The sequence below is a fragment of the Myxocyprinus asiaticus genome, chromosome 28, assembly GCF_019703515.2.
Source record: "Myxocyprinus asiaticus isolate MX2 ecotype Aquarium Trade chromosome 28, UBuf_Myxa_2, whole genome shotgun sequence".
Classification (NCBI taxonomy): Eukaryota; Metazoa; Chordata; class Actinopteri; order Cypriniformes; family Catostomidae; genus Myxocyprinus; species Myxocyprinus asiaticus.
The window spans coordinates 34,724,296-34,749,038 of NC_059371.1; the positions used below are offsets into that span (position 1 = coordinate 34,724,296).

Below are 24,743 nucleotides of genomic sequence, written 5' to 3' on the forward strand. Positions count from 1 at the left end.
ATTATTTTCCACTTTCAGTGAGTTAATATTTTTAACCAACATCAGTCCAGATCATAACTAACAAATATTCATTCATTTTCAGGATTTTAACCCTTTAAATGCCAGTTTGTTTATATAATGCCACTGTTATTTTTTATGAAAAAATAAATAAAAAAATAAAAATAAATATTTTCCATATACAAAATGCTAAGGGGAATTATTTTTGGATTATCACAGTCTGGGATATGTCAATTATTAAAAATGCCATAAAAATATGATATATTAATATTATTTTACACTTTCACTGACTTAGATTTTTTAACCAACATCAGTCCTGATCATACCTACCAAATATTCATTAATTTTCAGTATTTTAACCCTTTAAATTCTAGTTTGTTTACAAACCACTGGCCACTGTTGTTTTTTACACACACATACAAAACACACTCTGACATTCATACTAACACACCCACATAATTTTAGCTGCACCATTTATTCAACTGGCCTGCAGTGCTCTATAACACAGCAAACAGAAAATAGGAAAAAAGTATGTATTTGCTCCATAGGCTAAACATGAGAAAAATGGCGCCATCTGGTGGAAAATACAAAATAAATACATTCTGAAGTCAGGGCTCTGGAATGAAAGCATAATATCATAGAATTCAATATTTTATGCTTTAATGGGCACTAGGATCAAATATTGCTGTTTAAATGGGTTTCAATGGGGACATTTTTGTCCTTAAAGTCCTGAGTGTAACTATTTTGTGTACACAGTGTATTATAGATGTATTATAGGAACTGAGGTTGAAATATCAAAATTCCCCCCAAAATACACACATTTGTCAAAATGTATGCCGTTGGCATTAACACAGCCAAAATGATCGAAAAAACAAAAATGAAAAAGACAAAAATGTCCCGAAGGTCGCACAAAGGTTTAACCCTTTTATAAGACTCCAGATGGCAGATCTGTAACTAGCAATGACAGACTAAATTATTTACAATACATTATTATATTCTCTTGCACAGGCTCCAGAGCACAAAGGGTTAAATTGTAGGAGGCTCTGTCTCTGGTTTTGGGTGGAGTGAACTTGGACAGCAAGTGTAGACTTCTCTTCAGTAATTAGCTGATCCATGTTTCAGCATCTTCGAGGAAAACCCATCACGTTTAGCGCATTTTTCTTGTAAAAAATTACATTTTACTCTCGGCTCCCTGTCAGCAATGTGGGACATCAGTGAAGCGTCTCTACTGGATTATATCTATTCCTCTGGAGGAAAAGTAAAAAATTCAGACTTGTCCAAAACATATAAGCATTTTATAAACCATAGCGATTTGCATCTACGTGGTGAGTAAACGAGAATCTGACATTTCTTAAAATGCGTTCGCTTTACTTGCACTCTGTCTGTACTCCAAGCCCGTTACGCGACCCGACAGAATGAGGGGGCGTTCACACAGGACGCGTCCTCGCGGTCATTTACAGATAGACGGAGCCGAATGGAACACAAGGGGCCGTTCACTCTGAACGCATTTTTGTGCTCGTCCGCGCTGTTTTCAATTATTTTCCTACGTAAACATAAGCTTTAACCGTTGTGCCGCGTCTCGCTGTGTGTGTGTGTGTGTGTGTGTGTGTGTGTGTGTGTGTTTTACGGTCACAAACGTCCCCTCAGAAGCTCCTATCATAATAAACGAAGCAGTCTACATTGCAAGCATGCTACGATCGTTTATTATAACGATCTTAAAGGGAGCGTCCTAAATCTGCTTTTTCACGCGCACGTTTCATCCTGATATCGGTATTTAGCTTTAAAAACTGCATTTTCTAACACTGCTATGCTTTAGCTTTGCTTGAGCTCTGTCTTTTGGGCTGTAGCTTGTTTGGCTTGTAGAAAACCTCTAAACTGAATGTGGCAAACATCTGCTTTAGATTAGAAAAGTATTACCAACAGATATAATTACACATGGAATTCTGTAATTTCCTCTTTGTGGTCCCTCAGGAAGGGCCTCACATTCCCAAACCATGACAGTGGAGTTCTAGATCGAACTGGCAGTGCCACTGTGTGCATTCATTGATTGTTTGACATTATTATTTACAGATGCTGAATGTGCATCTGATGCTGGCTGAAGCTTCTTTTCCTTTTCTGATGCCTCAAAGTGCCTTTCATATTGTAACTGGTTATTTAATAGGTTTTGTAGTGACAGACCAATTTCAGCTTGATAAAATCGGCCAATATTTGATCATTTTGAGATTATAGGAATTAGCTCTTGTTTGTGTAATTTTCAAAATCTACCAACAGCAATGCCAATAAAGTAATGCACAAATCATTTGCTTTAAAAATGCATAGACACATTTTATGGAGTGGGATTTACTGTTTAGCTGTTCAGTTTGTAGTCCACAAACCCGGAAGAGAATTCGCCATGGGGCCCCTCTGAAATTTCCTATGGGGTTTTATAATGGGAGTTTTGGATTTATGTGTAAAATAAGGTCTGTGATAAAAAATTACTCGCCGATACGTGGACGTTTTGTTCTACAACATATATTACACACTTTCATAACTCAAACATGAATTTTGAAGCTGAATTGAAAGTGTGTAATATACACTATATTGCCAAAAGTATTCGCTCACCCATCCAAATAATTGAATTCAGGTGTTCCAATCACTTCCATGGCCATAGGTGTATAAAATGAAGCACCTAGGCATGCATACTGCTTCTACAAACATTTTTGAAAGAATGGGCCACTCTCAGGAGCTCAGTGAATTCCAGCGTGGTACTGTGATAGGATGCCACCTGTGCAACAAGTCCAGTTGTGAAATTTCCTCACTACTAAATATTCCACAGTCAACTGTCAGTGGTATTATAACAAAGTGGAAGCGATTGGGAATGACAGCAACTCAGCCACGAAGTGTTAGGCCACGTAAAATGACAGAGCGGGGTCAGTGGATGCTGAGGCGCATAGTGCGCAGAGGTCATCAACTTTCTGCAGAGTCAATCGCTACAGACCTCCAAAGTTCATGTGGCCTTCAGATTAGCTCAAGAACAGTGCATAGAGAGCTTCATGGAATGAGTTTCCATGGCCGAGCTGCTGCATCCAAGCCATACATCACCAAGTGCAATGCAAAGCGTCGGATGCAGTGGTGTAAAGCACGCCGCCACTGGACTCTAGAGCAGTGGGGACGCGTTCTCTGGAGTGACGACTCACGCTTCTCCATCTGGCAATCTGATGGACGAGTCTGGGTTTATCGGTTGCCAGGAGAACGGTACTTGTCTGACTGCATTGTGCCAACTGTGAAGTTTGGTGGAGGGGGGATTATGGTGTGGGGTTGTTTTTCAGGAGCTGGGCTTTGCCCCTTAGTTCCAGTGAAAGGAACTCTGAATGCTTCAGCATACCAAGAGATTTTGGACAATTCCATGCTCCCAACTTTGTGGGAACAGTTTGGGGATGGCCCCTTCCTGTTCCAACATGACTGCGCACCAGTGCACAAAGCAAGGTCCATAAAGACATGGATGAGCGAGTTTGGTGTGGAAGAACTTGACTGGCCTGCACAGAGTCCTGACCTCAACCCGATAGAGCACCTTTGGGATGAATTGGAGCAAAGACTGCGAGCCAGGCCTTCTCATCCAACATCAGTGTCTGACCTGACAAATGCGCTTCTGGAAGAATGGTCAAAAATTCCCATAAACACACTCCTAAACCTTGTGGAAAGCCTTCCCAGAAGAGTTGAAGCTGTTATAGCTGCAAAGGGTGGGCTGACGTCATACTAAACCCTATGGATTAAGAATGGGATGTCACTTAAGTTCATATGCGTCTAAAGGCAGATGAGCGAATACTTTTGGCAATATAGTGTATGTTGTAGAACAAAACGTCCACGTATCGTCAAGTAATGTTTACCACAAATCTTATTTTACTCATAAGTTGAAAACCCCATTATAAAACCCCATAGGAAAATCCTGAGGGAACCCGTGGCGAATTAGACTTTAGGGTCCGCCTACAAATTGACGTCACGGCTGAACAGCTCTACAGAAACAAAATTTAGACCTGAACACTTGGTGCACAAAACACAATGACTGTAAAAATCAACAGATTTTGTCGAAGGTAGTGCACCCCGGTAGTGCACCCCGTGCCGCCCACCCGCAAGATGCCGCCCTGGGCGGCTTCCCATGTCGCCCTTTCCTAAATCCGCCACTGACACTGCACTCTGGAATACTTGATTCTGATTGGATAATCGCAGCATTCTGCAGTCAAATATTTTATATAATGACCACTAAACTGCATATTTGACCGCATCTTCTACTCTGTGCTATGCACGTGTCTCTTGTTGCACTCTGAAGTCTCTTTCTTCAAACACAATTGAATAATTTCAGCTCAGAACAATTTTTCATGTCCGTTTATTTATTTATTAGGTAAGTAGATGTGCAATAAGCAGGATATTGTACAGTCAGATGGTTAATATGGCAAGATAAACCCCTTCAGGAGGAAACAAGGGTCCTTATAACTCAGTCCTTTACATTATCCCTTACATAGCCAATATCACATACTGTATATATTTCAGCATTTTATCAGTCATCAGCCACCCTGCTCTCTAGTTGCCAGCATCAGCCATTGAAAAACACATATTGGCTGACCACTAGTGTTTTGTATATGAAATAATAAATATTATTAAAAAAAAATAATTGTATGCATGTTGCAGCAAAGTAGGCCAAATAGTAAACATAATGATTTTATAAACCATTGAACTTTTAATTAAATTAAATGGTGTTACATTTAATCCCTCATTCATGTGTCAAACATAAATATATAAAACAATTATCCATAATGGCTTATAATACTCTGTCCAGCTGTGCTGCTACAGTTGTGTACAGAGGTTTTGAAATCTGGTTGCATCTGTTACAATCTGACACTGGTGACCAATTATCATAATTATTCTGAAACAGTTACTGCAACAGTATGCATGCTCCAATTCTGCCATTATTATGATTCTAGTCCTTTTAAGGATTGCAGTTTTTATAGGATCAGTTGCTATTTTCTGTGTGGGAACATGGTGACTTCAGAGCCTCATGCTGTTGCCATGCAGTTATCCAGCATAGAGTAATAAATAAGCTTAGAAATCTAAACCGTGCACCTCTCAGCACCAAGGCAGGAATTTTGCTGGCTACATTTGTTAAGTGGTGACTTCCCTTATGGTTTCCTGTTGTTGTGGATGTGCTGTTGCAATGCCATCCTCGATGTCTTTTACCCCTGGCAGGAAAACGGAAAGGTTGTGTAGGGTATTTTAAAGCCCTGATATATTATCAGCCAGTTGGTAAACAGTATAAATGGCAGTTTGCATAATTCCAGTTTGATTGGTACTAATTGCTTAACCTTCTACAGACCACCTTATGAAATGCATTTTTAAAACTGATGTGTTTTGAAGTCGTGAACTACATTCTGAAATCAACTTTTCCAGTTTGTTTGTTATATAAGACTTTTGATTTAAGCATATTTTATGCATGATATTGGAATATAGGATAAAATATTTCACAAAAACAGGGTATTTTCAAAGACTTATGTTTAAGTGTCAAAAATGGATTGTAAACCTTTTTGAAATACATTTTGTATGTGTAGTTTCATTTCATTGTTCATGGACAGTCACATTTTAATATTACTTCATTAGGTTCTTTAATGATGATGTAGGTAATAAATCATTTAAAAAGCATATTAAGGCTAAAATATATCAATATTGATACATCAGTTATAGTATATACTCAGTATATCAGTGCTCACCAGTCACTAATATCAATACTGTTCAATGTATGTATTCTAAATACATACACAATTACGTAATATTTTACATTTCTTTGCATAATGTAATTGCAAAATTACAGCTTGATTGTAAATGACACCTAACAAAAATTCAGCTCACAAGTGATATTTACCTTGATTTGTCTTTGATTTCTTAAAACATCACTTGTGTCATATTTCATCTGAAGCATGTTCTTCACCGTCAACTTTCTTGATTTGGTTAATAAAAACTCTAACTTTTGAAAGAAAATAAAAACATGTATTAGGGGCAAAATTATTGGTGCGATGGAAATGACGGCATATTAAAAAATACGGTCGTAATGTTTTAAACAGTGGCTGGGTTTCCATCCATGAATTTTTATTAGGGCTGTGAATCGAATAAAAAAATTAACTAATTAATCATACAGTTTTTTGTGATTATTTGCGATTAAGTTATGGTACATAATACGTTACAACAAACATTAAAAATTCATCATAAATATACATACTTTATACTTTGCCTGCAAGAAACTGGTTTGTCATCATTTATTTACATAATTTGAATAATGCGGAAAGCGTTAATTAGACAAATTTTTACAGGTATTAATCTTAACTACAAGTATATGTATATATGCCGTAAAATCAGTGGACATGTTGTAATAACAATATGGTTATTACAACAATTGGTTGTTGTAATAAAAATCTTCTGGCCTTTTCTGGTGGATTTTTTTTTTAATAGTAGTATCAAATGTGCAGATTCTATTCATTTCAAACTTTGGCAAGAGAAACTTAAGTGTACATTGACAATGCATTATTAGAAACTATACATGTACATACAGATATAAAACATATTGAATGAAGTTTTATTTGCTGAAGTTTGCTGAAGTGAATGCTGTTCGGTCTCTACAAGTATACCTGGCTGCAACTTGCTGAATGGCCAGGCCCCTCAGTCTCTATCGCGCACACACTGGATCTCTTTCGGGCGGTTTTGCTTTTGACAATAGTTCGATGAAAGTAAGTGAGCATTTTTGGGGTGATGCAAGGAGATATGGCAGCTTGCACGTATATCTCTTGCACGCCAGGTTCACCGCTTGCGGGTGAAGTCTCCATTTTCCGTACAGTAAATCCGCTCCCGTGTTTATTATGCCCAGGACATGCGTCGCGCGAAATGAATAACGTGCACAAATGTACATTGTACATATGTGCCTGGGTTTTTCAATGGCCGATGCCGATAACTAGAGAGCAGGGTGGCTGATGACCGATAAAATGTTAAAATATATACAGTATGTGATATAGGCTAAGTAAGATATAATGTAAAGGCAGCAGATGCCCTAACCCTGCCCCCAACCTAATCAGAGTCTGTAAGTCTGAGTAGCCTACCAGGAACAACTCAGAACACCTTTCTCCTATCGTGTGAAGTTTCAGGAAATAAAAAAAAGGATACTGCATTAATTGCGTTATACAAAAAATATTAATCGCAAAAATTAACACATTAAATTTCCCAGCCCTAATTTTTATGCACATTTTGGAATATTGTATAAAAACTGCTGGATGGAAACACCAAGCTGTGAATAAAATATTCAAAATGTGCATAAAAAAACTGCATTTGAGGTGGATACATTTTTATTCGATAAGAAGACGTGTATAAACTACGATGGAAAGACTTTTACTGAATACATTTGCTGATGTGTGTCAAAAAATTCTGTGACTGAATAATGCACTTATAACCATTCATAACACAAATGGAATACACATGTATTTTATTGTATTCGTGTGTACCTGTATAAATAAACACTTTAAAGAAGCACAGACAGCTTTTTAAACAGACTATGCAGTATTTAAATACTTAATAATAAAAAGCCTACCATGCTGACCTTCAGCAGTGTGCTTTAAAAGCAAGCATTGCGTGTTTGTTGCCTAGGTAACCAAATAATTCAGTCACATAACAGAATAAAACTAGGACAGGATAGAAAAGAGCCTGTGTCTGTGAAAAGCAATTGTTTAGTGTTTTTTTCAATGATAAAACTGCCAGTTTTTCTTCATTTATATTTGACATGGGCCCATAGTGGGTTCAAAAAGTGCCACTTAAAGAGATGTTACTGTGACAGTCTGCCAGTATTAGTATATGCTGTAGTAAAATTGCTGTATGCTGTAGGGTTATAGTTTTTTTTTTTTTCCTGCATAAGCAAGCTGAGAAAATGAACAGATAGAATGGGGACCAAAAAGTCACTGGAATCTAACTAAAACTACTACTAATCATATCTGGTAAAGGCCGTTGAAATGGTGAATCATATGAGCAATGTATGAATGAAATTGTTTGTGTAGGTCTTCTCCTTGTCTGTCATTTAATCATTTTCTATTCTTCTTTGGTAATTTGAGTCACCTACAGTTTCTGGTCCCTCCTCTGTGATGCAGTCAGCCTGTGCTGAAGTAATGTTGCGTAACATCCCAAACTCCCACAGGCCTAGAATCAGAGTCCATTGTGCATGCTGTGTACAAAACTTTAGACAGAACCTAATCTTAATTCTCAGTAACTTGTAGACAGACCCAGACAATAAATAAACAAGCGTTTAAAGTGTAATGTCCATTACAAGTCAGGAAAAGTTGGACTTTAAGGGATAGTTGACCCCAAAATGCTAATTTTGTCATTATTTACTCACCCCCGTGTCATTCCAAACCTGTATGACTTTCTTTTTTTCAGTGAAACACAAAAGGAAATGTTTTGAAGAATGTTCATGCTGATCTTTTCCATACAATGAAAGCATACAGTGACAATGAGCTGCTGACCACCATAAAAAGCAACATAAAAGTAGTTCATACACTATTTTAACCTATTTTTAAGATTTACGCATTTCAATTTCAAAACAAAGTTTCATCAAATTGAATTGCGTAATCTTTAATAAAACTAAAATAATATAGCTTAAATATATTCAAGTATTATTAATTTAAATTTGTTCAAGATTACGCAATTCAATTTGATGAAATTTTGTTTTGAAATTGAAATGCGTAAATCTTAAAAATAAGCTAAAATATATTTTTTAAAGTGTACGACTTGTGTGCTTTTTTCCAAATCTTCTGAAGCCAAAGGATAGGTTTGTGTGAGGTATAGACTGAAATTTAAGACATTATTCACTGAAAATCTTGCCCTCCACCATTGCTGTTAAATCTCTTTCATGCTTGTGCATATTCAAACTGGAAATGACAATGAGAAAAATGCAAACGAGATTTGAGAGCTACGGTTGATGACAGAATTTTGGCCGGAAAAAAACAGCCTGAACATTATTCGAATTATGTTTTCATTTTTGGGTGAACTTTCCCTTTAAGAGTCAAGTGATAGGTTTTCTTTTGAAATATTACTTAGTTTTGATTTACAAAGAAGAGAACTAATACAAGGTCATATTGTATGAGTAATCTTTCTCTCAAGATAAATATGTTTCAAAAGCATGCTGGAAAAAATGCTTTGCCAGCTTTATAGTCATACAGTACTACTCTTTTTTTTCTCCCCAGCCAAATACAGAGAAGAGTTCAAACTCATCATTGACAAAATTGCTGTGGTGAAATCTGAGAATGTGAGTAAATCTGTTGTCATATTGGGATCATTACTGCACTGTTTTAACTGATTAACTCTTCTCTGTGTAATTAAATAATCATTACCGCTCTGCTGCTTTGTGCGTTTGTAATATGATCACATTTTATTCCCTGTCACTGCAGCATAGTCTCATAGGACTCTGTTCCAACAGTGACTCATTATTTACTCTGTGACTAGGATAGGCCCCATTTTCTCACATTAATACTAATCACCACACCCTAAGATACTTAGATCATACATTGTATTTCACATTTACATGCACTGCTAGTTTGAGATTCCCCTTAGGGAATATACTGTATGATAGGAGTCTGTTCCAAACAGTGAGCTATTTTTATTCAGCCATGTGCGCGTGTATTGATGGAACACTACTATGGCTATATGGTTGTGTTAAAGGGACAGTTGACCTAAAAAATTATGTTCTTAACAGAAGCATGTTGTCATTTCAGGGAGAGAAATACCTCGTCCTTAAGAAGAAGTATAGACAGTTGATGCAAGAGCAAGAGTCTGGTCATGGAAAGGAAGGAGAATCAAGCAAAAACGTTCATCAAACTCCTCAGAATGAGCTTCAGGTCTCAAACCCAGTGCAGGATCCTCATCCAACAGACGTGGCTACAAAACAGAAGCCAGCACAGGTGGCCTGGTGCACAGGGCCCATACTCACAGTCACAGAGGCCCCAGAACCGACCCATGCACATGATGTTAGTGAGCATTTAAGTACAATTTCAGTTTTATTCATGATCATAGCAGATATCATTTAGAGCTGTCAATCGATTACAGTTTGTAATCAAATTAATTACATGGTATGCCGATTAATTAATCAAATTAATTGCAATTAATCGCATATATAAATATTTGCTGAAAATGTCGCTCAAATAAAAATAATGCAAAATATAATGATTAAATAATTATAAATAGTTATATTTGAAATAATTATAAACAAAATATATATTTTATAAAAAATAATTCAGATTAATTATTTATTGTATTAAAATAGACAAGACAAAAAGTGGCTTTAAATATAGTTTATTTCCATGTCATTGAACAAAAGCATATAATGGGCCTACATTTCACAGCAAATCATTTTGCAATTGAATTCATCAAGCTGTTTTAGATTTATTATATGGGCTTTTCTAAGGACGTATCAATGTACACCTGCATCAGATCTCACTTTGGTTGCGTTGCTTCAAAAACACAGCGTCTTTAGGTGTCCGTCTCAATTTAAACGTAGCTTGAAACTTAGAAGAACACGTCTTGAGATCCCTGTCGGATTTGCGCTCCATCAAGCTGCGTTCTCATCTTGTGCTGTCTGCTGTGTGTAAGTTTGGTTTGTTCTCTGTATAAGCTGCATGTTGCCTGTTCGGCTGGAGATTTGCTTACTGCCCCCTGGAGAAAACAGGTGGTACTTCAAGCTCGAATTGCTCCGATGGTCAGAAAATTCCTTATTACTGTCTGGGGACATGATTAATTGCTTTAATTGCGCATTTAAGCCAAAAAAATTTTTTAAAGGTATTGAAAAGAATGTCTGTTGTTTTGTTATGTCTGCTTTGTTGAAATCTGAAAGGATCTCATAATATGGCAACAGACTACTGAGGGGAGTAAATTGCGTTTCATATTCCAAATATTTTTTCCTCAAAAGAAAGAATCGTGAATGGAACCATTAAGAAATCAAAATCATTATGAGGAATCAGAATACAACCCAGAATCATTAAATTCCTGACGATTCCCATCCTAGTTATTATAGACCTAGTATAGCAGTCCCCCCAGGATTTTGCGATCTTGCGATCATAAGAATGAATGCGAATTAATTTTGTATAATTTCAGCAATTTTTCCGCATGAACCATGAATCTGAGTCTATCATATCACTTTTCTCCATGTTTGACAGTGGAAAAAACAAACAAATCGCTGATGGTCAGAGTTCATTTAAAATGCTCGCATAATGCACAAAAACAAATGTGTTATGGTAATGTCATATATTCATTTAATAAATTAAGAAAATGTGATTACAGTTTAAAGTGCTTTATAATTGTTGATCAAGTGATCGATAGCAGTCAATCTAAGAATCGCAACTGGTCTAATTATTAATATAAATGTATCTGTGTTTTTAGTTTACAGTTTTATTTGTAGGTCTACTATTTTAACCAAACCAAAATTTACTTGCATTGTCTGTGGCAGAAAATTTGAACATAAAAATTTTTTTTCCTTGCTAACTGTATATTGAGTTACTTTGCACTAAAATATTTACAGGTTATACTGTCACTGACACAAATTACACAAGTATTCTGTGATTGTTTTGTGACTTTTTACTGCAAAAAAACAGTAGCTCTTTATAATAATAAGAGTTTATTAAATGCCTCCCAAATGATTGCTACAAATGTTGCAATGTTGACATTGTATTTTGACCAGTTTTGGGAGAGCTTTCCATGTTGTCACATATTAGCGTCTTCTCATTGAACTAAAAAAGCCATAAAAGGGAAGAAAAAAACAAGAAGGACCTAAGAGGAATCTGAGAAATTTGACCACAGTATTTCAGCAATATTGTTGTGTATAATAAACTCCTGTGTGACATTATTCCATTTAACATGTTCAAAGTTCTGCTCTCCATAGCACTGGTCCAAAGTATGTCGTTATTAATGTTTAAATACTGTATCTGTCAAAGTCTTTGTTAAACCAGCAGAGAGGATTCACATCAGCTGTAAAATAGACTTCGTTATGCTGAAACACTCTTGTGAGATGACACTTTAGAAATAACCTATTAATCATTTTCCTAGATATTACTCAAAGTCCAGTGTTTTTCTTCAGAATATTTGCTGAAGCCTTTAGCTGGATTAAAGAAACAGCTGGTGATAAGAGTAAGCTCGTCAAAAAACAACAGACTCAAACCAGATAACAACGTTTCCATTGCCTTATCTTTAGCTGTAGGACTTCAGCTGTTATAAATGTAATTTTGAACCCCATCTTGAGACTTCAGGCGAGAGATAATATATAGGGCATGAAAATGTTCATTTTGGAATGATTATTTACCATTTTGCTTGCTTTCAAGACAATCTTCACTTATCTTTGGAGCCTTGAAGCATCTTTGGATCATATAAGCTAGTGTTGTTTGCATCTTTTTGTAGCAGCCTTACAAAAAGTATGTTTGCACAGTCTATGCATAACATTTTCAATAATGCTTTTATAGCACACACTTCACATCTCATTTGTAATGCCTGCCAAGGCAAGAATCACAATCACTATTCTTCATACTTTGAGTTATAGCATACAAACTGCTAACCATAAGTATTAAAATTATGTACATAACTTATCCCACATTGTTTGTGCTAGGAACATGACTGATACTTGAAATCATGCAGCTTGATGAGGAGAGGTGTGCTATTACTTTTCTAAGCAATTAGACTTTCTAGATTTTCACTTGGCAGATGATAAACAGGTGAAAAAATTCCCATAGGATTGTATTGAAGGAGGGACCCAAGTCATACGCCCTACCAACCACCTAGAACACCCTAGCTACCACACAGAACACCCTAGCATCCAAATAAAACACACCAGCAACCATCCAGGGCTCCCTAGCAACCACCCAAAATGCCCTAGCAACCATCCAGAACGCCCTAGCAACTACACAGAACACACTAATAACCACCCAGAATGCCCTAGCAACCACCCAGAACACACTAGCAACCACCTATAACACACACGCAACCATCTAGAACACCCCAGCAACAATCCAGGGCACCCTAGCAACCACCCAGAACACAGTAGCAACCACCTAGAATGCCCTAGCAAACACCCAGAACACCCCAGCAACCATCCAGAACACACTAGCAACCACCTAGAACACAGTAGCAGCCACCTAGAATGCCCTAGCCACCACCCAGAATTCCTTAGCAACCACCCAGAACACCCCAGCAACCATCCAGAGCGCCCTAACAACCACCCAGAACACACTAGCAACCACACAGAATGCACTAGCAACCACCCAGAATGCCCTAGCAACCAGCCATAACAACCTAGCAACCAGCCAGAACACCCTAGCAACCACCCAAAAGCCCTAGCAATCACCCAGAACACCCCAGCAACCATCCAGAGTGCCCTAGCAGCCACCCACAATGCCCCAGAAACCACCCACAATGCTCTAGCAACCACCCAGAATACATTAGCAACCACCCAGAACACCCTAGCAACCATCCAGAATGCCTTAGCAATCACCCAGAAAACCCTAGCAATCACCCAGTATTCCCCAACAACCACACAGAACACCCAAGCATCATGGCAGTGACTTTTGCAAGCACCACTCACTTTTTATTTTATCAGAAAAGGTAACAAGCAACCTAGAACACCCTCACAACAATGACATACACACAGGCATGCACCACTCACTTTTTTCCATCAGTAAATGTATCTCTCTAACAGCCTTCTCAATACATGGTGAATTTAGATTGTAAATGGTGAAGCTCTCTTAAAGGAGATTATAAATATATCCCTGTAATATTTATAGTTATTTTTAAGATTTTCTTCTAATTCATATGTGACCGTTTTCAGACTCACAGCAACGCAGACATAAGTACAGAGTTCAACACACAAAAGTGTGAATTTCCTGTCAACGTTCATTACAGCTGCACTGAACATGTGTCTGAAGAAACTGCCAAAAAAAAAAAAAAAATAGACACAGATGTATAAAAATGAAAGTACCCATACTTGTCTCTCTGTAATTGGGTGGTCCTGATCTCAGAATAGAAAAGAGTGGTTTATGAATGATGGTCCATTTGCTTGAACTGGTCTAAAAGACCCTGACCTGTTAAAGGAATGGTGCCCTAAAAATGAAAATTCTGCCATTACCTCCTCACCCTCTAGTTGTTTCAAACCCATATGCTTATACTGTTGAAGCCAGACATTTACATCTTAGCCAAATACATTCAAACTCAGTTTTTCACAATTCCTGACATTTAATCGTTGAAAACATTCCCTGTCTTAGTTCAGTTAGTATCACTACTTTATTTTAAGAATGTGAAATGTCAGAATAATAGTAGAGATAATTATTTATTTCAGTTTTATTTCATTCATCGCATTCCCAGTAAGTCAGAAGTTTACATACACTATGTTAGTATTTGGTAGCATTGCCTTTAAATTGTTTAACTTGGGTCAAACCTTTTGGGTAGCCTTCCACAAGCTTCTCACAATAAGTTTCTGGAATTTTGGCCCATTCCTCCAGACAGAACTGGTGTAACTGGGTCAGGTTTGTAGGCCTCCTTGCTCGCACACACTTTTTCATTTCTGCCCACAACTTTTCTATCGGATTGAGGTCAGGGCTTTGTGATGGCCACTCCAGTACCTTGACTTTGTTGTCCTTAAGCCATTTTGCCACAACTTTGGAGGCATGCTTGGGGTCATTGTCCATTTGGAAGACCCATTTGCGACCAAGCTTTAACTTCCTGGCTGATGTCTTGAGATGTTGCTTCAATATATCCACATAATTTTCTTTTCTCATGATGCCATCTATTTTGTGAAGTGCACCAGTCCCTCCTGCAGCAAAGCACCCCCACAACATGATGCTTCCACCCCCATGCTTCACGGTTGGGATGGTGTTCTTCGGCTTGCAAGCCTCACCCTTTTTTCTCCAAACATAACAATGGTCATTATGGCCAAACAGTTCAATTTTTGTTTCATCAGACCTGAGGACATTTCTCAAAAAAGAAAGATCTTTGTCCACATGTGCACTTGCAAACTGTAGTCTGGCTTTTTTATGGCAGTTTTGGAGCAGTGGCTTCTTCCTTGCTGAGCAGCCTTTCAAGTTATATCGATATAGGATTTGTTTTACTGTGGATATAGATACTTGTCTACCTGTTTCCTACAGCATCTTCACAAGGTCCTTTGCCTTTGTCTGGGATTCATTTGCACTTTTCGCACCAAATTATGTTCATCTCTAGGAGATAGAATGCGTCTCCTTCTTGAGCGGTATGACGGTTACGTGGTCCCAGTGTGTTTATACTTGCATACTATTGTTTGTACAGATGAACGTGGTACCTTCAGGCATTTGGAAATTGCTCCCAAGGATGATCCAGACTTGTTGAGGTCTTGGCTGATTTCTTTTGATTTTCCCATGATTTCAAGCAAAGAGGCACTGAGTTTGAAGGTAGGCCTTAAAATACATCCACAGATACACATTCAGTTGACTCCAATTAGCCTATCAGAAGCTAACTGGCTAATTGCCTAAAGTCTTGACATAATTTCTGGAATTTTCCAAGCTGCTTAAAGGCACAGTTAACTTAGTGTATGCAAACTTCTGACCCACTGGAATTGTGATATAGTCAATTAAAAGTGAAACAATCCATCTGTAAACAATTGCTGGAAAAATTATTCTTGTCGTGCACAAAGTAGATGTCCTAAACGACTTGCCAACACTATAGTTTGCTAATATGAAATCTGTGGAGTGGTTAAAAAGTGAGGTTTAATGACTTCAACCTAAGTGTATGCAAACTTCTGACTTCAACTGTATATTTCTTGTATATTCCCGTACATATTTTTTCCTGTAGAACACAAAAGGAGATTTTTTTTTTTTATCTTTACGCAGCTCAGTGTAAAGCAACAACAGTTCATAGTGACTAGTGGCTGTCAAGCTTCATGAAAACTTTGTGTGAGGATCAAACCAACATTTAAATTGTTATTAACTGATAATCTTCCCTTCCACCAGAGCTAACAAATCCAATTTTCCATTCCTCATAAACAAAATTGCACACCACGTTTAGTTCCAACACAGGTGAGAACCGATCTTGTTTGTCGTCAGTGACTTCAAATCTGTCACAACTAATTAAAAGGCAAATTCAGTTTCAGTCTGTTCCACACAAAAAGCTATCATATGGCTTCAGAAGACTTTGAATATAGTGCACAAATTACATGGACCACTTTTATGATCCTTGATAGTGTTTATTGAAACTTGTGTTCCATGCAAAAAATAACAGAGTATGAGTTTGGATTAAGTGTGAGTAAATAATAACAGAATTTTCATTTTGGAGAGAACTAATCCCTTCAAGAGTCTGCTAACTTGAGTGCAGTAAAATGTTCCTTACGAGGTGATCTTGGTAAAGTGTAACTTCTGCTTACTTCTATCTACATCTTTTAGGTGGAAGACAGCACCCCCTTACTACTAACAGCTGTAGAGAAACTGGAGGCACTGACGGAGGAACTGTCAGAATCAGACAGAGAAGATGACCTGGATAAGGACTCAGGGTCAAAGGTTAGAGTCAAGTACCCTCAGTACCTTTACCTTGATTATTTACCATGTTTAGCTTTGAAGTGATCACTCTAGAATGGTTTAGAACAAGTGTCTTTAATTAAAAGTCTAACAGCTTGCACAGGTCAACAAAGTAATAATAATAATAATTATAATAATAATTATTATTATAAAAATAATAATAATGATTATTATTATATATTATTACTATACATTTTTGTTGTTATTTTAAATAAAGTAAAATATAATAAAACAAATTTTATGTTCTGGCCAGTAATACCAGTTCTGGCCAACAGGTGGCGCCAGAATAACTAGCTGGATTTGAGAGAACATATTTCAGTGGTGACAGCATGAAAGACACATTCATTTACATTTGAATAGGGGCCTCTATTCTTGTGCAAAGTAGCAACATGCTCCACCTCATTATAAAGAAAATTATCATCTGTGCCCTCTGAACAGTTGTATGCAGATCAATCGAGATGTAGCTAGTTAAGGGCAAGTGCTTCACCATGGCAAAAATGTCGGACACATAAGATTTTATGCTTGAATTTAACTTTTTTTAAACTATGTTTTATTTATCTAACTATTATATTATATTATATTATATTATATCTGGTTCCTCAAGAGGTTTTTCTCCCTCCAGCTTGTCCTAAAGCTGCTTTGAAACAATATGTATTATAATAAGTGTTATACAAATTAAACTATATAAATATGAGTTAATTATATAAATTATAAAACAATGTAAATATATATTATTATATAAAACATACTATTTTTTATTTAATTATCCATCATTTACTATTTTGCATTAAATGTAACCACTTGCTAACTGTTTAATTGGAAGAGATTCACACTTGAAAGTGGGAATTCACACTTCACACCTCAAAGCTCTTTCATGAACCTTGACAAAACTGTCTAGTCATAAGATTCAAATTCATAAGGATTAGTCATATGCTGCACTGAAGCTGAAATCATCTCCATAAAATGCTGTCTTTTAAATATTATACAATACAGTTTTTTTCATTGTGACCCATTGCTACACACTATCCATGACTGTGTTATTATTGGCTGCCAGTCAACGATTTCCTCTGCCATGGTGTACCTTTGTTGATTGGAAAGAAAAAATCATACTTTTGCTTGTAATTTTTCAGTCACTCACCTGTTTGATTACATTCAGACTTTTTTAATTCTTGTTTCAAGAGGGAAAATGTCTGGCTTGGTTCCTGTTTAAGCACAAGTAAATAAATATTGCTCACACTGCAAGTTTATTCTTTATGGAAGGGAATGTGATTTCACTGTCCAGTCGGACAGTCTCTCATTGTCTTAAAAACAGTTACGCATCACATGTTCTGCAAAAAATGACCAAACAGCACCATTTTCTTCTCACATTAATCAAAGTGACTGACGCTTTGATGTATAAGGAGTAACTGGCCGTCACTTTGGCTCACAAAGCTGGTTGCTTCTTGTAAAATGGTGTATGATATAAAAACAAAAGGAATAGAGCAATTTGGTGCTTGTTGGAGCTAATTGTTCACCTCTGAGTGGTTTGAAACATTTTGCTGGGTGTGTGACATGTAAAGAGGGCAAATTGGGCAAAACTGTTCTCTCATTTTGTTTGAGCTATTTCAAGAGTTTTGGGCGTAAATGTCATCTGAGTGGATGTTTTGTGTTAGGTTTTTTAATTAAGTCTGTGCACTAATAAACTGTGTTATTTTGTCAGTTGCCTGTGGACTGATTTTTTTAATTTTTTTAATTTTTTTTATTTTACAAGTTTTTGCAAACAGTTTTTCTAAGTACATTTTAATGGTATAAAATTAAGTAAAATCTACTTCATGAAATAGCATTGATTAAAATACATTTAACTTAATTTACTCAAGTTAGCGAAGGTTTTCTACTTTAGGATTGATACATCATGACACATTGTAATGATAGCAAACAATCATTAATATTATTTGCTTTTAAGAGCATTAACATTAACATGTTTGAATTTTAAACAAATGTAGAATTTACTTAATAATTTCAAGTTCACACTTAAACTATCGTATTTAATGTAGAGAGTACTTAATCATTTTTGCCATATTTACTTCACCATAAAATATATATATATATATTTTTTTTTTTCAGGTGTTTGTTGAGTTGTTTACATGTTTTTTGGGTCTACTGTCTATATTTGTGTGTGGGTCCCCAGAAGGACAAAACCTTCTTTTGGGGATGTATACAAATGTACAGTAAATGGGCAATAATACAGTATGATGATCATTGTTTACATTAAATATATTTAAAATGCAATTCACAGGAAACCATTACTTGAATACGCCTTTACTAGATGTACATGTTTTCAGTTTCAAAGTTCAATGTCATTTTGATATTTTTTCTGGGGCTAAAAATGTCTAAGTGATCCTCATTAAAAGCTAAACATTTTGAAAAAAGAAATGTTGGCATAAGTAGTTTAGAATAACATTTTAGTAACAAGTTTAGCAGACTTGCAATATTAATAATATGTAAAAAAACAACAACATATTTTTGGTTGGGGTGTACACTCACATGTATTCAAAGAGCAAGGAAAGTATTTATTACCTTGATGGTGACACTACTTGACATTTTTAAAGTAACTAAATCAATTTTTTTTGTAGAAATCGCTATAAATGTTTTCCAAAATGGACTCAAATATTACATTTCTACGAATTTGACACATCTAGATTTTTTATTTTAATTTATATAATCTCTGACAACCTTATTTGTCAGTGACCCAAAAATGAATCATAAATAAAGAACTTTGTCATTGTTGTTGTTGTTTTTTCTTAAAGGCATAGGGTTAGTCTGTAGGCTTTAAAATTAGCTTTATAAATGGAAGTCTAGGTTATGTCTTCGTTTATTTGGCTGAGAAAGTGTGTGTCTGTTTGTGTGTATACTGATGACTTTGTGGTTTGTATACTTTTTTTTGACAGTACTGGGTTTCCCTTTACTCATACCGCTACTACAAAACAGGAAGAGGAAACGCATCACAGCCGAACCTAAAAGCCCACTCTAGAAACTCAGATTACTTTTTGTTACTACTGTAAATGTAGTTTCACACTGACTCCTTACAAGCTACCCACGAAGCTGCAGGTGAAACTAACAGGTGATTTGTGAGTCATACAGTAATATTATATCTTGTTTCTTTCCCAGAGTGAATCAGAGCATGATGAGGAAAGTGGAGGCAGTTTGGGACCCACTGCAGTAGCTGTGAGTATCAGTAATCCGAATCTGAATTCACGTTTACTTGCCAAGTAATTTGCATTTACAAGGAATCTGACTTAGTGGTTTTGTTTTGATGCACAATATAATTCATACAGACAGAAAGCACTCTTTTCAAGGTGAAATATGCTCTTTCAGGCATAAACAATTGCCCTGAAATAATCACAAAAAACCCTTTATAAACAAATGCAACAATACATAGTTACAAGAGTTATTGTTACTACATTAAAACTGTGGTATTTTGGTATTTACCACCACTGTCATAAAAAAATAAATAAAAAAGAAATTAAACAAAATGACAGAAAACTCATTATTTTCAATATTTTAAGGATTTTTAACAGGAGTAACAAGTGTTATAGATACTATGATATTTTGGGGTGGTTTGTAGCCAAAACGTTATCTGCTAAATTAATATTAAATTACTATTTTGGCTGAATCTATGGTTACCATGGTAAATCTTAACTCTTACCTTGGTAAATACTATTAATACTTGGTATATATTCTCTTTTTAAATGCCAATTGATTAGAAACCATTTGCCAAGACAATAAATATAACTGTTATATTACACAGACACAAAATCTTACATCACCAATGGTTGTTCATCTGAAGGACTTTTCATGTTTATTTTACTATAGCTGGACCCTATTGAGAAAGAATGGATTTTCTCTGCAGCAAGTGGCAAACTGTCTCACCTCACTCAGCTGTTGAAACAAGACTCTTCTCTAGCCAATAAAAAGGTGAGGAGAACATTATATCATCAATATGTGCTCTCCACTTAATCCTTGTGCGACCTTCAGGACATTTTTGTCTTTTTCATGTTTGTATTTTTCGATACATTTTGCCAAAGGTGTGTATTTTTGGGGGAATTTTGATATTTCAACCTCAGTTCCTATAATACGTCAATAATACACAAAATAGTTACACTCAGGACTTTAAGGACAAAAATGTCCCCATTGAAACCCATTAAAACTGCAATATTTGATCCTAGTGCCATTAAAGCATAAAATATTGAATTCTGTGATATTATGCTTTCATTCCAGAGCCCTGTCTGTTTTCCACCAGATGGCGACATTTTTCTCATGTTTAGCCTATGGAGCAAATACATGCTTTTTTCCTATTTTCTGTTTGCTGTATTATAGAGCACTGCAGGCCAGTTGAATAAATGATGCAGCTAAAATTGTGTGTGTGTGTGTTGGTATGTGTGTGTGTGTGTGTGTAAAAAACAACAGTGGCATTATGTAAACAAACTGGCATTTAAAGGGATAAAATCCTGAAAATGAATGATTATTTGGTAGTTATGATCAGGACTGATGTTGGTTAAAAAAATCAGTAAAAGTGGAAAATAATATTAATATATAATATTTTTATGGCAGTTTTTTGATGCTGACATTTTTGTCCTCTAAGGTCCTGAGTGTGTTTTTCTTTTTTAATCTAACACTGCAAAAAATAAAAAAATAATTCATCAAAATCAATGTTGTTGCTAATAATTGACATATCCCAGACTGTGATAATCCCCCCAAAAAATTTCCCTTAACATTTAGTATATGGAAAATAATTAATTTTTTGTGTTGTTTTTAAAAAAAAAATAAAAACAACAGTGGCATTATATAAACAAACTGGCATTTAAAGGGTTAAAATCCTGAAAATTAATGAATATTTGGTAGTTATGATCTGGACTGATGTTGGTTAAAAAAATCACTGAAAGTGGAAAATAATATTAATATATAATATTATTATGATAGTTTTTTGACACAGACATTTTTGTCCTCTAAGGACATCTGAGTAACTTTTTTTTATTGACGCACAAAGGTTAATGCATAAATGTAGAGATTAGGACCAGCATCTTTCAAAGAATGTGCGCAATTTAAATAATTTGTGTGTTTTTTCTTCTTCACATGTTTGGAACAAACCAGGATTTTACCTCAGTAAGTTTGCATCCAACTGTACAACACTGCACACACATTTAATCAAAACCACTAAATGGGTGAACCTAGCAAAACCTGTCAAGAACATTTCCAAGTCACATTCCCCCATAAAAAAAAAAAAAAAAATGATGCTATAGTATTGATACATTTATAGAGTAAACTATTTATTAACTTTGTAAATATTATTATTGTTACTATTATTACACCATTGAAAATAATCGGAATTATTTTAAATACATTGCGTTAAAACAGTAAGCAAAAATGACGCATTACAGTAATGAGACAAAGTAAAATAAAGTAAAATGTATGAAATTGTAATTAAAATAATGTTACAAAATATGCCTGCCACAGAAGAACTGACTTTTTATCTCACAGTTGTGACTAGATCTTGCCATTGCAACTTTACATGTCGCGATTATGACTTAATATCACGCAGCTGTGTGATATAAACCCACAATTGCAAGAAACAGTCGCAAGAAATTTGTCTCACAATTATGACTTTATATCATGCAATTGCGACTTTATATTATGCGATTGTGATTTCGTCAACATTGCAACTTTATATCTTGCGATTGTGATTTCATTTCTCACAATTACCAGTTTACACAACTGTGACTTAATACCTAGCAGTTGTGTGATATTAACTTGAAATTGCGAAAAATAAAGTCACAGTTGTGAGTTTTAATCTTGCAAATATATACGCCTGCGATTTTGTTGACTTTGCAACTTTACTGTATATCTCACAATTGTGACTTTATATCTCGCAGTTGTGACTTATATTTCAAAATTGTGACTACACTCACTGAGCACTTTATTAGGAACACCTGTACAGCTACTTATGCATGCGATTATCTAATCAGCCAATCGTGTGGCAGCAGTGCAATGTATAAAATCATGCAGATACGGGTCAGGAGCTTCAGTTAATGTTCACATCAACCATCAGAATGGGGAAAAATGTGATCTCAATTATTTCGACCGTGGCATGATTGTTGTTGCCAGACGGGCTGGTTTGAATATTTCTGTAACTGCAGATCTCCTTCGTTTTTTATTCTGTGGCAGGAGCAAGGCACCATATATTCACACAAAAGTATTTAGAGAAAACATTCATTTTAGTTTGTGAAAGTGGGCCTCAGTTTTTATATTATTTCAACTTAAACTGTATGTTTTTTGTTTTCTTATTAATTAATGGAATTTTTCATTTTTTCTTTTTTATTTAAATTCTCCTGACTGTGACTTCTAAAAGGGGGTGAGTTGCAATTTGTCTTTTTCCTTTTCTATCATGTTGTTTCACATCAATAGTCATGATCAGTGAACCCGTCACGACAAATGTGAATCTTCGCCAGTCTGGTGAAAAGCTTGTTAGCGTCGTACATGACACTACACGTTGAAAAGCATCGGAGATCCACATTGCTGATTCTCACGAAGTTACTCACTTTCCACAGCTCCCACTCTCATACCCAGGTGCAGCAGAGAGCAAAGAGGAAAGCTCTACCCCAATCATGCATTTCAAAGGCTTACATCTGAAGGATTATGAAAGATAGCTTTTTAGCTCTTCTGCCCCCCAAAACAAGCTCAAATCCTTTTATTTGTCCCCCCTGCGCGCTTAAGAGCTTTGAGCCGGTGTTTGTGGTCCCTGCCTGGGTCGGAGTTCTCACACTGTCCTGTGTTGGACCACCTTCTAAGAACCTCTAAGCCCTTTGCCTTCCCCACGCAGACAAGATACAACAGCGCTCATTGAAGTGCAAGAGAGATTAGGGCTCACCTCAAAGACTTCAACCACTTAAAGATAATCTGAAAATAATAGAGCCGGCTGGGATTAATTGGAGAACAATCACGGTCGTGTCCCCAGGAAGGTGGTAAATCGGACCCCCAGGTGGCTTTGATGCCCCCCTTCTTGACCCGGGACAGCATGCCAAGCAAGTGAAGTCACTGTGGGCAGACCCACACCTTTCCTTCGGTTGGTACAGGGCAACTGCACTTGCATTTGGCTGCCCAGGATTTCAAGGGGTTATCAGAAGGGCTGTCAAATAAACCTGTTATTTTAGTGAAAAATTTTAAACAGCATAGCTGGATTCAGCAACAAGGCTTAACCAGCATTACCAGAAAAACCTAACTGTTCGACCAGCTTTACCAAACCAAACCTAGCACCAAACCATTTCTAACCGGCATAAGCCAACCTAGACCAGCATGGAAATTGCTGTAATTTTCAGCGGGGATGTAAAACAAATAAAACAACTAGTGTATTCCTACTGACCCACAGGCAACGCACATAACCAAGCCACACTATGAGAATAGGCAGCAGCAGCACAGATTGAGTACAGCACAGGTCCCTCTTTAACACTGAGGGGCCGTTCACGGTGAAATGCGTTAGTGAGTACAAAAACAACTGGATGGAATGCAACAAAATGGAACAAGACACAGGGGTCTTGAGACGCATATTTAATATTGAACTATTTTCAATAGCAGTTTGATGGTACAAAACACTTCGTAATACCTAAAGGCGTCCATTTGGGATGCATGTGCACATAGATCAACAATTTAAAAAAACAGTGCAGATGGAACGCAAGAACGATTTAATCGATTGACAACCCTTGTTCTCAGTCTTCGTTGACAGGCTTTTTGCATTCTAGCTGTTGTGGATGCTCATTTTTTGCTCTCTTGGATGTTTCTGGATCTTTTCTGGTTCGTCCATTGTCTGAGTCTTAAGTTTAAGTAGTTAAGCTTCGCCTTTAGCCCTTCAGTAACTAAAGTTACACATCACCCCGAGCCCGTAACCCGACACAGCGTGCATTATTTATGTTTTTCTTTCACATGTTGGAAGCTCCTTTGGGGAAAAATCCAATTGAAGCTCTTGTGGTGAAGCCCATAAATAAACAGTCACAATCTAGATGCAACGTAAACATTCTTTCCTTTGAGCCACTCGAGTAAGACCGCTCAGTTTCTGTCCGCCAATGAGTGGAAGATAGATAAGTGTAAATAGAAAGCCACCTGTTCCATTCAAGCAAAGTCCCTTTAAGACAAGTTAGTTCACTT

At 36.3% G+C, this 24,743-nt stretch overlaps 1 protein-coding gene across 1 annotated transcript in view; it reads left to right on the plus strand.

Moving 5' to 3' along the window:
* The first annotated feature begins 1,061 nt into the window (after nucleotides 1-1,061).
* The window catches only part of LOC127418856 (ankyrin repeat domain-containing protein SOWAHB-like), a 37,358-nt gene continuing 13,676 nt past the window's right edge, over nucleotides 1,062-24,743 (plus strand). Inside the window, exons 1-8 of the mRNA XM_051659716.1 lie at nucleotides 1,062-1,322; nucleotides 9,240-9,301; nucleotides 9,768-10,019; nucleotides 16,437-16,550; nucleotides 19,716-19,772; nucleotides 20,421-20,522; nucleotides 21,699-21,710; nucleotides 22,824-22,826. Of these exons, the coding sequence (XP_051515676.1) occupies nucleotides 1,199-1,322; nucleotides 9,240-9,301; nucleotides 9,768-10,019; nucleotides 16,437-16,550; nucleotides 19,716-19,772; nucleotides 20,421-20,522; nucleotides 21,699-21,710; nucleotides 22,824-22,826 (726 nt within the window). The 5' untranslated portion in view covers nucleotides 1,062-1,198. The remainder of the gene's footprint in view (nucleotides 1,323-9,239; nucleotides 9,302-9,767; nucleotides 10,020-16,436; nucleotides 16,551-19,715; nucleotides 19,773-20,420; nucleotides 20,523-21,698; nucleotides 21,711-22,823; nucleotides 22,827-24,743) is intronic.